Source organism: Theropithecus gelada, chromosome 18 (genome assembly GCF_003255815.1).
Source record: "Theropithecus gelada isolate Dixy chromosome 18, Tgel_1.0, whole genome shotgun sequence".
Taxonomy (NCBI): Eukaryota; Metazoa; Chordata; class Mammalia; order Primates; family Cercopithecidae; genus Theropithecus; species Theropithecus gelada.
In genome coordinates this window covers 61,605,747-61,621,756 of record NC_037686.1, presented here as the reverse complement: position 1 = coordinate 61,621,756, position 16,010 = coordinate 61,605,747, and the positions used below count along the sequence as shown (strand labels likewise).

The window sequence follows — 16,010 nt, the reverse complement described above, 5'->3', positions numbered from 1 at the left end:
CCTCCTCGCGCATGCGCCGTACTCCCCCTCATAGCCAGAGTTAAGAGACCAGCCGGGTGCTGGGAGGTTAACGGAGGGCGGCTAGTCCCGCCCCCGTATTGAGCGCGGTGCTTCTCTTCCGCTCCGGGTCGGGTCTGCTTCCCTTTCCGGGAGGGCAGGCAGCGAACCCCAGTGTCTTTATCCCTCTTTTGCACAGAGTCAGCTTCTGCAGCTCTCCCTGGCTGGCATGGCAGCGTGGAGGAGTTGGGCCGCCCTGCGGCTCTGCGCCACAGGTAATGGGCGCGCAGCGGTCGGAACCTGGCCCCGCCGTGGGGCCGGGATTGGGCTCAGGTCTGGGGCGAGGCCTGCGGGGCCCGCGGAGATGCCCACCCGGTCCCCGGCAGCGTCCTGCCGTCCCCGCCCCGCCGCCCTGCCTGGCCGTGACGGAGCGGACACCTGAGGGTCCTTCAGCCGCTGCTGTGCGGGACCAGTGCTGGACGTGGGAAGGGCGCGCTGCCTTGTGTTTGTGTTTTTCTCATTGTGGCAGAAAGTTTCAGTAAAGCTTACTCCTTTGATGGGCAAGAAGGATGCCGCCGTCCCACCGTAACGACCAGATCTTGTCTTGACTTTAGGTTCCGAGTCTTGTTATGTTTAAGGGTTTTTACCACCAGTGCTCAGAGAGGGTGGTCGAGGACAGATCAGGGTCAGGCCGCCGGGATTGTGCGGTGTGAAAAGGACCTGAGTGTGTGTCAGCGGTTCTCAGCTGCCTCCCGTCAGCACGGAGTGCCCTCATTCTCACTGGGGTCCGCTCACTTAACCTTTTAGAATCCACTCTGTGTCAGACACGGCCGTGTAATAAGTATTAGAGTTACAGCTCGACTTTCTTTCTATTTGGGGGTAAATATTTTGAATGACATTTGGAGTTTTTACTGAAGAGATAATTGCTATTAAAGCAAAAGAAGTATAGAAGAATGCTGTCTATCTATATTCCAAAAAGATGGAATGGTAAAAAGGAGAAGTAAGATGAGAGTGAAAATGAGGAAAAAGGAACTGTGTATATTAGCTTTATTGGCTTACCTAGAACTTGGCCGGTCACGATGTGGTTGCATACAGACTATTTATTAAATGGATGAGCTACTTTTGCTTTTGCATCATTTGCACTCTGGGATGCATCAGTGACGAATTTTTTGGTAGGTTGTAAAAGGTCAAAAACATTTCAAAGATGACTAAGCTTATACAGTGTGAGCCAAATAATCAGCATTTATTGTGTACATTTTGTCTTTTTTATTCCAGTTGTTTTACTTGATATGGTCGTCTGTAAAGGATTTGTAGAAGATTTAGATGAATCGTGAGTATACATATATATATTTAAAATATTATTTTAACTGTCCCACTGAGGTATCTGAATATTTGCATGTGAATCTAGTATTTTAGATTGGAACCAATTTTTATATATTACTCATTTTTTTTCACTTGTTGTAAGCTTTATCGAGATACAAAATGAGGGTGTGCCCAAAAGAGTGTTATTAATAGTTTTGAGATCAAAAAACAGTGGCAAACTTTTACATATTCTTTTTTTTTCCCCATTATCTTACCTTGTATTTGTTGTGTCTTTTTGCTTTCATTATATTGAATGGGGGCTAGAATTTGGTAACTATACTGTATTTATCTTCATAGTATCACAGCATTAATCAACCTTGCTTATAGTAAGTGAGGAGGTTCCCTTCAGACCAAAATCCCATGTGTGATCTTTCAGGCTTGACCATAGACAATTGCAAGGATTTTTCTGGCATAGGGGAAGGTGCCCTCCCTACACCAAACTTGGTGTATAACCAGTGCATTGCAGTCCCTGGAGGGAGTGGCAGTCAAGGATTCGGCCTCCCAGGCCAGCCACGCTCATTTGCATGTCTGCTCTCTCAACCTAGTGGCCTCTGTTTGGCAGCCTCCTTATTGGGGCCTCACCTGAGGCATTTTCCAAACACCTCTGCTAAAACATCTTTATTGAGGGTGTCAGCTCAGGCACTTTTCTACTACTAGTCCTTTTCTCTCTCACCCCCCTCCCCATAAAGAGACAGAAGACTTTTGTTCAGTGCTCCTAGGAAATGAGATGAGTTCTCCCATCTGTGTCGCATTCACCTGACTCACCTGGTGCGGTTTCATGGGGAGAGATGGAACAGTGAGGAGCTGTTGCCACTTTTTTTTTTTTTTTGACCTCTTAAGTTGCACTGTCACAGTAAGTGAATAAAGCCGTGATTGTTAGTTTCAGTTTCGCTTGTTGTTCTAGTTGACTACCTGGACACCTGATTGCATGACCAGACGGGTGCAGTGAGAGGGTGGTCATACAGTGCTGTTCTGTAAGAGCAAAAATTCTGACAGTCCCATGGGGGCACTTCGCTGGTCGTGCTGTTGGGCCCTGGAGGATGCTAGCTGATTGTTTACAGAAAGTTTTTGATTCTGAGAAGAACCATTGTTAACAAGGAGATAATCTTACTAAACTCTGCCTTGTGGGGTGTGTCACTACAGACTTCCTCCTTCAGGGCGTCCTGACAGGGGCAGCTCTTCATGAGGAGGAGGAAGGGATTCTGCTCCTAATAACCATTTTGTTACCCATGCGGATGCTCACCAGAAAAGACCCTGTGCTGAGAAAGAGGACCTTTACCAAGAGCAAACTATGTTCAACAGCTAAATGTGGAAAATGAATTGTTCCTTGTTCCTGAGCAAGCAGATGTGCAACCAGTTGCCTCCTGGATCCACAAGAGATGGCTCACGGAAATTCAGACAGGATCCTAGATTGGCCAAGAATGCGTGGACTGTGACGGTTGTGAGAAGATACCATAACAGTGTGAAAAAACTGTCTTGCTTGTCAGACGCCAGTCAAGGCTAACAATACTGTCCAGGGACAGGTTCATAAAGCCAGTGGGCCACCGTATTCTCAGCAGACAGAACATGGTGGGCCTCTCATTCTGTCTGTAATGTTCCTGTGGCTACTGATTGCGGCTGACCTTTCTCTGGGTTTCGCTTAGCCATTCCTATGTGTTCCAATGACTTGGGCCACACTGTCTAGGCCCTACAAGACCCCCTTTGTTTCCTGTTCAGTTACCTTAAGAACACTGCATCTGATAATGACCCTGAATTTTTGGCCCAGGCTACACATCAGTGAGCCCAATTATGGGTGATACAATGGGCTCTTCATGTGCTATAAACTCTAATCCACAGGGGTGGTTGAGCATTTTAAGGGACAGTTAAAGGTTAGGCTTAACCAGCTGATGGTGAAGTACAGTACCCTGGCCTGGACTACACATCTCAGGAGAGTAGTCTGAGATCTCAGCACAGGAATTCCTCAATCCAGTATTTTTCACGAGCATTTTATGAACTCTGAGCCATCATTACCAGGAAATGGTGAGAACGCTTCTAAAATCCAAGTTCCCAGATGCCAACCAACGACCAATCTTGCAAACAGTTATTTCTAAGCATAGCAGCCTCAGGCTTCCTTTGGTACCTTTTCTGCACAGGTGTAAACTGTTCTAGAAGGGCAAGGAGCTTAGGCATCTATTTGTGTTTCTAGCAAGTCCTACTTTAATTCTTTTTGTTGGAGCCTCTCCTCCTAATTACTTTATCGTTGATCAGTTCTCTGCTTTTATTTTTAAGATGTTTAATGGATAGGTCACTGAGTAAAAATTTTATGTAAAAATTTATTGAAGGAATTTGGTTCTTTCCCTTATATTTATCAATGTATTATCTCTGCCTATACTATACAGTTGTAAAGTGGGCACAAACATACAATCAAAAATTTGTTTTCTTGTTTTTTAGGTTTAAAGAAAATCGAAATGATGACATTTGGCTTGTAGATGTAAGTATGTAAATTTTATATGCTAGTTACCCCTACCATTTTAAGTATTGTTTTCTATTCTACTCTACCCAAAAATGGCAGTATACAGCTAGTGCTTAAGTATATACTCAATTTGTTTTCTTAAGTATTATTATATTTGAGATTTCACATTACAAAGAACCTCAGAGTTTTAAGGTTCCTCCCAAGGGAACCTATTTTTGATGAAATTTTGGGGGCGAGGGTTTTAAGAGGAAAAGCTGGAACCCTGTCTTACAATGAGGTCAACTTTTGGATTATGTCTTAATGATATAGGGTATGATTTTATTGCAGAATTCACTCTTGTTTTCTTGATAGTTTCCAAGAGATTGAGTATATTAGTATCACTTAGTCAAAGTCATATTTTCATCTTAACAGTGAACAAAATTAAATTTTCACCTCCCTTTCTTTAAAGTTTGGAATATATTTAAACCTTATGATAGTTGAGATTTAACATGCCTCAGCAAAAAGTAGAACAGCAGCAAAAGAGATGGAAAAAGAATGACAGAGTTGACAGAGGGTCCGCTGTTTAATTCTTTCTCCCTTTCTATATGTTTGAACATTTTCATAGTATAAAGTTAAAAAATCTTATTTCATGAAAATATAACAACTAGTTTGTAACACCAGCTAACTAGAGGAACCTGAGTATCACCTCCACCATCTGGTAATTCTAAAGAAGAGTAAAAGACTGTGACTTTAGTTTAATCAACCTGACTTGTCCCTATGCCAAACCGTCATCTTAATGACCTCCCCTGTCTTGCCAGTGGTTACGATAGAAGTCAGCAAAGTCACCTACTATGTTAAACGTTTTGTAATAGGAAATTTATCATTAACAATTAGGTGTGTATGTTGTATGGTATATATGTTTATTTTGTGGTTTCATTTTATGTAAAACATTTCATACAGAACATTTACTTGGAAGTAAAGACATTCTTATTGTGAGTCGTGTATCTGTTTTAAATAAGTATCAGTAGTCAATTAAAATGAACTTAAGATAGTACCGGTTTTGAGGTATCTAGTTTTATGTTTGTATGTTTTGGTCTTTCATTATGTATCTACTTTAAAAATATATTTAAACTTTGTGTCTAAAACATTATTAGATCATTTAGTCAAAGGGATTATTTAAATATTAATATTCATATTCGCTGTAACACATTTTAATGGTTATCTTTTTTTTTGTTTTTTGGTTTTTAAAACAAGTTTTATGCACCATGGTGTGGCCATTGTAAAAAGCTGGAACCGATTTGGAATGAAGTTGGTCTTGAGATGAAAAGCATTGGTTCTCCAGTTAAGGTTGGAAAGATGGATGCTACTTCCTATTCTAGTAAGCCTTCACTTAGTTTATTATTTTACTGTTCTCACAGCAAAAACAGCAGTATTCAGGGTGGGAAGAAGACTTTTTTTATTCATGTAAAATTCAATTATCTTAATAATTTAAGACTGTATACTTATGAGTTAAATGAATTAGCCATTGAACATATAGTGTGTGGTATATGTTAATCTTATGCTTAACAGGTGTTTAAACCATCTTTTCTCCTTTGAGACCACTTTAGATTGTTTACATGAGGCAGCTATAAAAAGATGAGTGTTAAATTATTGATATTGCTACTTGAGTTCAGAATCAGTTTTTTTCTGAGTGGCCTGAGATGTGCTGTAAAGGAACTCGAAGGATGAATTGAGTTAGGGTAAATACAATGAGGATCAGGAAGGTTTTCACATTAGAAAGAATACTAGAGCAAATAATAGAGTGTAAAAGAGGTTAATGAGTGTGCATAGGGGAATAGAATGAAGTGGAGGTGAGCAAACCTTGATCTGTAGGCCAGATTTCTCCTACTACCCATTTTTATAAATAGAGTTATATTGGAACATAGGCACAATCGTTTGTTATCTGTTTAGGGCTGTTTTTGTGCCCCCATGGCAGAATTCCGTAGTTGTGACAGAGACTGTATGCCCCAGAAAGCCTGAAGTATTTATTTGACCTTTTACAGCAATACCTGTTTTAAAGGATTTGGGAAAAAGAAGAAGTTAAATTTAGAGAAGTGTGAGGTGTTGTAGAATTTGGAAAGAGCATAGCTTTCAGAAAGCAGATTTGGATTCACATCCTTGCTCCTGCTACTTTTGCTGTGTAACACTGAGAACGTGTCTGAACAAACCTAATCTTTGGTTTCTATATTGATAAATACTTAATTATAATGCTGCTTTTATTGGTGGTTTTGAGGTTTGAGTGCTCCAGCAGATATAAAATCTTTTGTATTCAATACATGCAGTTTCTCTTTCATTAGTGAAGAAAGTGGAAGTATGTAATGTATGTTTCTTTTTGAGAAATCAGCATTTTACTTTGGAGCAAGATAGAGCTATGTTTTAATCTCAACTTTGCCATGTCCTACTTTTGTAGCTTTGGGAAGCACTTAGCCTCTCTTAATTTTAGTTTCTGTATCTACAAAGGAGAGTGATAATCCTCAAGGTTGTGGAAATCATATTAATATCTTGTATTTAAAATCTCCTAGCACAATGGCTGCCCATATATGACACCAAAGGACAATGCCAGATTGTTAAGAGCTTCCCAGGTCAGGCGGTGTTTTGGATTTTATCACTTGTCAGTAGGAGGTAATACACATTTTTGTGAAGGTAATGACTTGATAAAAATATTTTTGGCAGCAACTTTTAGGATGGGAAATAAAGAGTATGTAGAAACAAGGAGATCATCTAGGTCAGCTTTGTGTATATATCCTGGTGTTGGATGCTGGGAGCCTGGTGTTGTGGGTGGTGACAGTAGAGTATGATGGAAACTAATTTTCATAGACATATTTCGTACTAAAATCACAGAAGTAACAGATTGATTGGCTTTGTACTGTAAAGAAAACGAGAAAAAAGAATAGTGTGAGATTCCTAGTATAGTTACTGAACTATGCTGCCACTGGGTATATGCAAAATACCAGTTTTCATTTTGTGTGTGTTTCTAAGTTACCAACGATTTTGAATTTGTGGTCTTTTAACTGATGTTTGTGAATAGGGACCTACAGTGTAGGTGAGATATTAGTGCTGGAATTATTGAGTCACACGAATGAAGCGTTGAAATTTTGAGAGGAGAAGAGATAAATGGCAGAAATTGTTAGAGACAGAGGGAGAATATGTTTGAGTTGATATTTCTTTGAAATAAGCTTTTAACAATGTCTAAGAAGTTACCATTTTCTACTGTTGCTCTTGAAAGTAATTACTTGTTTCCATATATATATATGTATATATGTTGCTTAGATGTGCATACACATACTTCTTCATAGATGCGCTTATTCATTTGTTCACTCAATCAATGTTTACCAAGAACTATTTGTCAGATACTGTGCTAATCTCTAGAGATTAAAGAAAGACCTAGACAAATCCTGCTTGTCCTGGAAATGCTTACAACATAATAAAGGGAGAAAGATGAATAAACTAACAAGAGTAGTAAAGTCTTAAAAATGGCAAATTGTTGTGATCACTTGAATAGGTCAGTGGAGTCACAGAGTCATATATCAAGGAATATGGGAATATGAAGAAAAATAGTCAATGAGAAAAACAGAGCATATGAACCAGTACAAATCTTAGTGGTAAAGTGTTCATGTGATAATTAACAATTTACATTATCAAATTCTACATTGCATCTAATTCATTAGTTTATTATTCAGTTTTAAGTGCCCTGTGTACTACTATTTATTAAGTGGCACTATGATTAGGGAAAAAAATAGCCAAGATTGTTTTCCTGAGTCACTTAGAGAAGAAAGTGTTTTAAATGCTATTTTTAAAAAGCAGTAGTAAGACCTCATATACAGGTTGCAACTTTTTACTCATTGGATATGGAATGCTAAACCTCCACCATCCCCCTCTCTCAACTACTTGCACCCGACCTTGCATAGTGGGGCTTGCTTGTAAATCCTACTTGAATTATCCAAACATAGTTTATTGAAAAAAAAAAAAATCCCTTTGTAGAAAAGTCGTAGAGTTAGCATTCATTCATTTAGCAGACACTTAATGTGCTTACCATGTTAGGATATGCCTGGCATATACCAGGTACTGGTGATACATCCTTGAGCAAAACAGATAAAATTTTCTGCTCTTATGGAACTTACATTCTTGTGGGAAGAGACAAACAGTAACCTGTGAACGTTAGTCAATTGTCTAATGTTATTTTCTAGACCATTGTTAGAGTTAAATGTCAGTGATGGAAGCGTTATCCACTTAAATATTAGCACCAAGGGAATGTTTTATGTGTAATGAAGAAACGTATCTTCGTAGTATTAAAGAAGTTAAGTATTCAAAAACCACCATTCACGTATTAGAAACAGATTTTTGCCTTGTGAATTTCAAAGTTTTCCTAAATATTTCAAGGCAGCTCAAATACAGACATTTTAGTGGAACTTGGAATCAAACAGGTAAAAAATGGAATTATTTTCAAGTCATCTGCCATTTTTATTCTAGGTCCACCTATAGAACACTAAAGGATTGACTGTTTCATAGATACCTCTTGCAGCCCAATAGGTTGCTTTTCAGACAGTCACGGTATCACTGTTCCTCAGCATGTAATCTGTAGACGACCTGCAATAGAATTACCTGGGTACTTATTGTCAGTTCAGACTCTGAAGACCCACCCCAGTCCTCCTGGTGAAAAGTGAAAACCTTTGCAGTTGGGTCTTGAGAGTCTGTATTTTTTATTTTCTTTCTTTCTTTGTTTCTTTTTTTGAGACAGAGTGTTGCTCTTGTTGCCCAAGCTGGAATGCAATGGCACAATCTCGGCTCACTGCAACTTCCGCCTCCCGGGTTCAAGTGATTCTCCTGCCTCAGCCTCTCGAGTAGCTGGGATTACAGGCATGTGCCACGACACTCAGCTAATTTTTTGTGTTTTTAGTAGAAACGGGGTTTCACCGTGTTAGCCAGGCTGATCCCAAACTCCTGACTTCAGGTGATCCGCCCTCCTCCTCAGGTGATCTGCCTGTGTCGGCCTCCCAAGGTACTGGGGTTACAGGCATGAGCCGCAGCGCCCAGCCCAGAGTCTGTATTTTTAACAGCACTTCAGATGATTGCACTGCACACTGCGGCTGGAAAACCGCGAAGTGTAGAATGTTATTTTGGTAGATAGTTATAAGATTTTAGTGTGGGGTGGGATAAAACTATTCAAAGCGATGAAGGTTATACAGTTTCTAAGAGTCTTTGATAATAACTTATTTCTCAATCATGTATTAAATCATTGCCGTAGTTAAATCACTTGCCGTATTAAATCACTTGCCGTAGGCAAGTGCCATCAGACTCAGTCCAGCAAATCTGTGTGTACAGAATTTTTGAACTAGAGTAATTTGAACTGTTGTGATTTAGTCTGCTCTGTGTTTGGAATTATACCAAAAATGTCTTGATGCATAGAGTTAACTAATACCATAACCAAATAATATAAAAAATTATGTCCAGTGTAAATCCAGATAGATGTTTTAGCTTCTCTTTTTGTACATACCTCTTCAAAATGAGTGCTAAAAGTATTTCTCATTTGGAAGTTAAAATATGACATAATATTACCTATAGTGGCATGCTGATCTTTATTATGAACCACTGAAATTCTGTTACTCTCCAAACTAAGTGTGACATCATTTTATGATAAAGATCACATTTTAGCCCTCTTGTGTGTGTAAATTTGAAATGACATTTGGCCAATAACATTCTGACATCTTGTTCATAGATTGTAGTTAAAAATTAATTTTACCTTCCTAGATTATAAACTCTTTTTGGTCAGTGACTGTTTCAGGGCTTCTCAACCTCGCATTATTGACATTTTTGGGCTAGATAGTATGGTGGGTTTTTTTGTTTGTTTGTTTGTTTTTGGTGCAGGGGAAGGCAGTGACTATGTCTCAAGGTTTATCAGCCTCGCACTATTGACATTTTGGGCCAGATAATTCTGTGGGGTTTTTGTTGGGAGTTGGATGGGAGGAGGAATCCTGTGCATTGCGGGATGTTTAGGAGCATCCCTCACCTCTACCCACTAGATACCAGTTGTGTTCTCTCCCAACTTCTTCCTTCCCCCTTACTCACTGTTTTTGGCAAACAAAATGTCTTCAGTTGATGGTAAACCACTGCCATATTTTATACCCTTTTCTTGTTAGACACATAGTGACATTCAGTAAATACTAAAATATGTAGTATCTTTGAGCTAAAAAGGACTTTAGAGGTTGAGTAACTTCTCACTCCTTTCACCCTTTCCCGTTTTATAGATCAAATAACAAGGAAACTAGAAATGAAATGACTGAGTAATTTCACACACCAAAGTTAGAAACAGAATTAGGCCTAGTATCCAAGCTCACCATGATTCACATTCGTCCTTACCTCTAGCAGCAGACTGTTACCATTTCAAGAAGAAAATAGAAATGAAGTAGAAGACTTCATGCTGAATCTTGTTTTACGAACATATAAAATCGTAGAACTTCAAAGGTATAACTCTTGTTGCAAATGGACTCTTCAATTTATGAAGGAATTGAGCTCAGATTTCTATATAAACTATTTTTCTCTAATATGAAAAAGTGAAGAATAAAAAATTTAAAGTCAGTTAGACCGCGTTTCAATCTCAGCCCTGCTGCCTACGCAATGTTCGCTCTCAAACAAGTTACCGAATCTTCCTATTTTAGTTTCTTAATCTGAATTAGCTCTATTTTTTTCTTCTTCACAAAATTGTTTTCTCTCAAACAAGTTATCGAATCTTCCTGTTTTACTTTCTTGATCTGAATTGCCACTATATTTTCCTCCTCACAAAATTGTTTCGAGGTGCAATTTTAAAATGTTAATGCCAGTTATAAAATATTCTGCACATTAATTTTATTAATACTATGTGTGCATTGTGTCCAGCAGCTAATTAACGAAGTCAGGATCAAGAGTAGGAAGGAAAAGGATCTAGCATTTAAGAATCTTCTATGTGCCAGACTCAAATTGTGTTCCATTTATTTTTTTCATTTTAAAATCCCAACCTGTAGCCCTGCAAGATGAGTAGTATTCTCAGAAGCGGAATCAGAGAAGTATAAAAAACCATCCAGAGTTACATAGACGATAAATGAAGTTAGAATTCTAACCAGGGCCATTATGTGTTTGTAACTCCCGCTTTGCTTTATTTTATTTTATTTTATTTGTTTATTTATTTTTTGAGGTGGAGTCTTGCTGTGTCACCCAGGCTGGAGTGCAGTGGTGCGATCTCGGCTCATTGCAAGTTCCACCTCCCTACTTCACACCATTCTCCTGCCTCAGCCTCCCAAGTAGCTGGGACTACAGGTGCCTGCCACTACGCCCAGCTAATTTTTTGTAGTTTTAGTAGAGATGGGGTATCACTGTGTTAGCCAGGATGATCTCGATCTCCTGACCTCGTGGTCCGCCTGCCTTGGCCTCCCAGAGGCTTTTTAAAAATATTATACTGGCATTCCCCTTTAGAGAAATCTAAGGCTGAAGTTTTATAGAAGTTACTATCAATTCAAATTAGGTCAGAAGTGAAGGTTAATGTTCATGGTCAAGAAGCCAAGGGCTGTGAGTTGGGTGATAGATCTCCATTGTCTCGACGTGAATACTGAGGTCAAGGAAATGATGTGATCGGGTTAAGTGTGGAGCTGGGATTTTTCTCTCTGAGGCTTATGAGATCCACAATATCCGGCTATGAAGCACGACCAGTGTGTTTTCTCATTGATTGCATGCTTTATTTTCTTTATTTGATTTGTGTATAAATACATTTTGATTTAAATGAGTTTTAGTTAAAGGTAATAAGGGATTTTATTTCCCTGTCTTCTTAATTTGGGATGTTTCCCTGTCTTCTTAATTTGGGATGTTTCCCTGTCTTCTTAGTTTGGAAAGGGATCATTAAGAATATTCATTATTCACATAATCTCTCCAAAGTAGTTTCTGTGTTTTTGCTGGGAAGAAGGCAATCTCCATACCCACAGTCTCCAATTAGAACATACTTGACAGAATGAAGTCCTAGATTACAGATGGGCACAAATAAATTACATGCTTGCTGTGAGTTTGCATGTCTGTTCAGAAGCAGGACCTGTATCTTCAGAACTTGAGTTCTTAATTATCACCTCTGCTGTCTATGCTACCTCTAAGGAAAATACGTGTCGGCCACTGTCCAGGTCTCTGTATTTGCCTATCTCCATATGTTTAAGGGAGAAACTAGAGTTGACAAAGGAAGGAAAAATTTTAGATGTTATTTTGTCACAAATCGACTGCCCTTATTCTTGTGAATTGAATTGGTGAGTTGATGAGAAACCAAAGACTAGTGAAGATTACTAAAGTGATTGTTAAACTGGAATTCAGATGCAGTAGGTTCCTTACCCAAGTGTGATGACAAAATACCTGGAAATAAAGAAAATTACAAAGGGAAAGATTATGTGAATAATACAGTGTACTTTTCATATACTAGGGTATAGTTTTGTAAATATCTTTATGGTATAATGTGTGTTAACTGAAAATATTTTTTCTTTTCTGTCCTGGTGGTGTTTTGTCTGTAAAGTAGTATTGCATTAGTTTGGTATATGATTTCTCTACTTTTTAACATCTTATTTCCTTTTTGATATTCACTTGTTTTTGTTACTTTCTCCTTTCCCCTCAAAAGATGCTATTGTAGCATCCATTCTCATTTTAATTCATGTGAGGATTTCAGAATAATCTTTGAGATAATTAAAATTACTCTAGGTTATCACAAAAGCAGAAACTCCTAAAACAAAGTTGCTTTTCAATCCTGTGATCCTGTGTTGACTATAGTAATTAATTTTGCAAATGCGAGTTATGTTTTTAAAATTAGAATACTTTGCAGTTCTTTGAAAACTCAAAAAACACTAAAGGAAGAGATGGGCTTTTTTTTTTTTTTTTTTTGAGAGGAGTAAATGAGACCTAGAAGAAATATTTGTCTTGGACATGAAGTCAAATGAGAAGTACTTAGGTATTTTTATTTTATTTTTTACCAGAATAGTTTTTAAAATAAGTATTTTATAAATTTTTAACTATTCTTTTGACATGCATTTCTTATTTTGTCATAGTATTTTGTGCAGGTCACAGATTGGATTGTTAAGTAATTGTTTGGTATGAGAATGTCCTGTTTTTTTCTTTTGTGTGAGTTTATATTCTTAAGACTTAAAAACAACGTATCTGTATGGGTTGTATAAATATTTCTATATTTTTAAAGTAAAAGGCTCATTTGTTACCTAGTTTCTCATATTTAAAAAAAATTTAGAATGCTTTATTCTTTTTCTTATCAAGGCATTGCTTCAGAGTTTGGAGTTCGAGGTTATCCAACAATTAAGCTGTAAGTTGAGTGTTGTATGTTTATATGTGTATTTTTATTAGTTCACTCTACTTAGTAGATTCCTTGGAGGATTGAAGATTGGGGTTTGGCCATTCTTTATAAGTGAAGTATGTAATTAAAGGAGAGGGACTGCTTCTTTATGCTTTTCTTCATATTTAAGTCATCATGTTGTTTACGGCTAATTCACATGTTTTGCTTGCTGTGTGACACGCACTGTGCAGGACAAGGTATACAGTCATAAATTATGAAAGGTCTTTTACCCTTGAGGAGTTGAAGCGTGGATTGTGAGATAAAAGAAATACAGAGAGTCAAAGTTGATGATATTAATTCTAATCTGTAGGAGTTGATCAAGTCTAATAAAGTGTACAAGTTGAAAGAAATGTGGTAATTCTAAAGGACTTGTTTTGTAATCATGACTTCATTGCATTTTCTCATATTTTCATTAATCTTATTTTGATAATGCGGGGAGCTGTGGAATTGTTCTGAAAGTTATTTTTATAATAAAGTAAGTTTAAAAAATATTTAAACAACTCAAATTTTTAAATGTAAATAATATTCAGTTTATATCTTGGGTTTTGTGTTGACCTTTCTCCTTCCCCCACTTTTTAAAAATGTTTGCTTAGCCTCTTTTACTTTTTGTGTTAAGTAAATGATCCTATCTTTTCCTTCTGTTTAATTGTAAGTATTCTATTGTGCTTCCCAATTTTTCCTTTTTAAAATTTTAGTTAATTAGGCACACAGATTAATTCATTGGTTGGCTTTTGAAGAATTACATAAGTTTCTAGAAGAGCTGTTTTTATGCATCGTTTTACTCTGTAATGTTGGAGCATCAAATAACTGTGATGTTGTATTAACATTTATTTTGCCTCTTCCAAAATAGTCTTACTTCCCTGTCCTTTCATTTACCTTTTGAAAGGGAACATAGTGAGAATTATAGTGCTTTAATTTTCCAAGCTCTTGACCATGAGTGTGTCGATTATTTTTCAGAAGGCATAGATACAATGCAATTATCAAATGCAGCATAAAATATTTTCATGTAATTTTAATAGAATGCAGCCTCTTTCTTTTGTTTTGTGTTACTGGTCCTCTGACCAGCCTAATGCCTACCATATTTTACATGAGACCTACTTCTAAAACTTCTCTGCATTTGCTATTTTATATAATATAATTTTATGAAACAGTGGATAATGATTAACATTAAATATTAAAACAGTTAAAACAATCCGAGTTTTAATCTTTTTTTTTTTTTTTTTTAAGATTAAAAGGGGACTTGGCATATAATTATAGAGGACCACGAACAAAAGATGATATTATTGAGTTTGCCCACAGGGTATCTGGGTAAGTTATTAGGAATGGCCTTTACTGTATGTTATTAATATTTGAAAATTAAATATATTTTAATAGACTGTATTGAACAAACATTTTAAGGACATACCTAGGTAAAATTTATTTGATTATTTACTTATGAGAGAAGATAGGATTATACAGCATATCCAAAGAAATGCTTTAAAGAAACAGAGGCCATGGTTTGTATTATATACTTGTTAACCTCACATTTAAATTCATTTTGTCTGTAGAAGAATTTTCCCCAGTGATTTTTTTAATACATTTTCCAGATTTTGATTACGTGTAGCAACTCTGTGAATCTTAATTTTTATTTTATGATAATTTTCTATTGGACTGCCTGGTTCAGAGTTTTCAACAAAGCCTTGGGATATTATTGTTCTGAACAGACTTGGGCTTTCATCCATACTCTCTGATACTTGAAAATGTATTTTAGATACAACTAAGATATTTTTCATTATTTATCACATACTGCTTTCTGCCAGCTGTGAAAACCCAAAGATTACTCAAGTTACTGATCCCTAAAGTTTTACTGATAAGGAAACAAATTCCTTTGTAAGCATTTCTTGTTGGTTTGAATTTGTCACTGATTTATTTAAATCTACGTTTTGATGGGATATAAAGAAAGTCGGTGCTTAGAATTATTTAACATGATCATGTGAAAGTTCTTGAGGAGAATGGTCATCAAGCTGTGTTAATCTTTATTGGCTTTAAAGTATAGGCATTTATGAGTTTAACAGGATATATTATACTGATAGTTTTAAATAGCTTTAATTTAAATTAAAATGGAATGGATTTGTGGTGGTACAATACTGTCTCAAATTATTTGAGAAAATTCACAGGATTAGGAGTGATCTTTACATATTAAATTTGTGGTGCTTACTGATGTAATTTTCACTGTATTTTTCTAATTGACTATGTTTCATTTTATTTCCTTTGTGAATAAATAAATTTTGAAATAACTTTGTGTTGTATGAGGGGAGTACCAGTGGGAGGTACTGAATCCTCCCAGGATTTTTGGGTTGAGGCTTAGGAAGGGATTCATTCTCCTGATGTAATTGGAGATTACTCTATTGTAGATGAAATTTCAGGAGTCAGTTCTGGAGTTGCGTCACTTGCAAGTTAATTACTAAGTATTAAAATAGAGGCTAGGGTAGGGTGATGATGCAATGCATTATAAGGATTTTGAAAATATATTGGCCTGTGTTCTGCTCTTTTTATAAATGTGGTAGAGTGAAAATTATGTATTATAATATATACACCATATGTAAAAGATGACTACCTCTTCTTAGTTTAATGATATTTTATAATTGAAGTACTTCATAATAACCTATGATGTAATTCATTTCTCAGTCTATTTGCTTTGAAAAATGCTTGTATAATAACATTTTTTGTTTTCATGAGGTTCTTATGTAATGACTGTCATTTTCCATTTTATTTTTTCTGAAAATGATTAATGATATGCTTTTTATACTTTTGGATTTTAACCTCCATAGGGTACTTAAAAAGTGTACACCATTTAAATTG

General features: G+C 36.7%; 1 protein-coding gene across 3 annotated transcripts in view; it reads left to right on the top strand.

The window, feature by feature from the left end:
- The first annotated feature begins 55 nt into the window (after positions 1–55).
- TMX3 (thioredoxin related transmembrane protein 3) overlaps positions 56–16,010 on the top strand; it is a 39,490-nt gene continuing 23,535 nt past the window's right edge. Inside the window, exons 1-6 of one of the 3 annotated variants that reach the window (XM_025365402.1) lie at positions 56–272; positions 1,273–1,327; positions 3,790–3,829; positions 5,045–5,168; positions 13,094–13,139; positions 14,397–14,477. In XM_025365402.1, the coding sequence (XP_025221187.1) occupies positions 227–272; positions 1,273–1,327; positions 3,790–3,829; positions 5,045–5,168; positions 13,094–13,139; positions 14,397–14,477 (392 nt within the window). In that variant the 5' untranslated portion in view covers positions 56–226. The remainder of the gene's footprint in view (positions 273–1,272; positions 1,328–3,789; positions 3,830–5,044; positions 5,169–13,093; positions 13,140–14,396; positions 14,478–16,010) is intronic. The other 2 variants (XM_025365404.1, XM_025365403.1) reach the window with 2 other exon arrangements.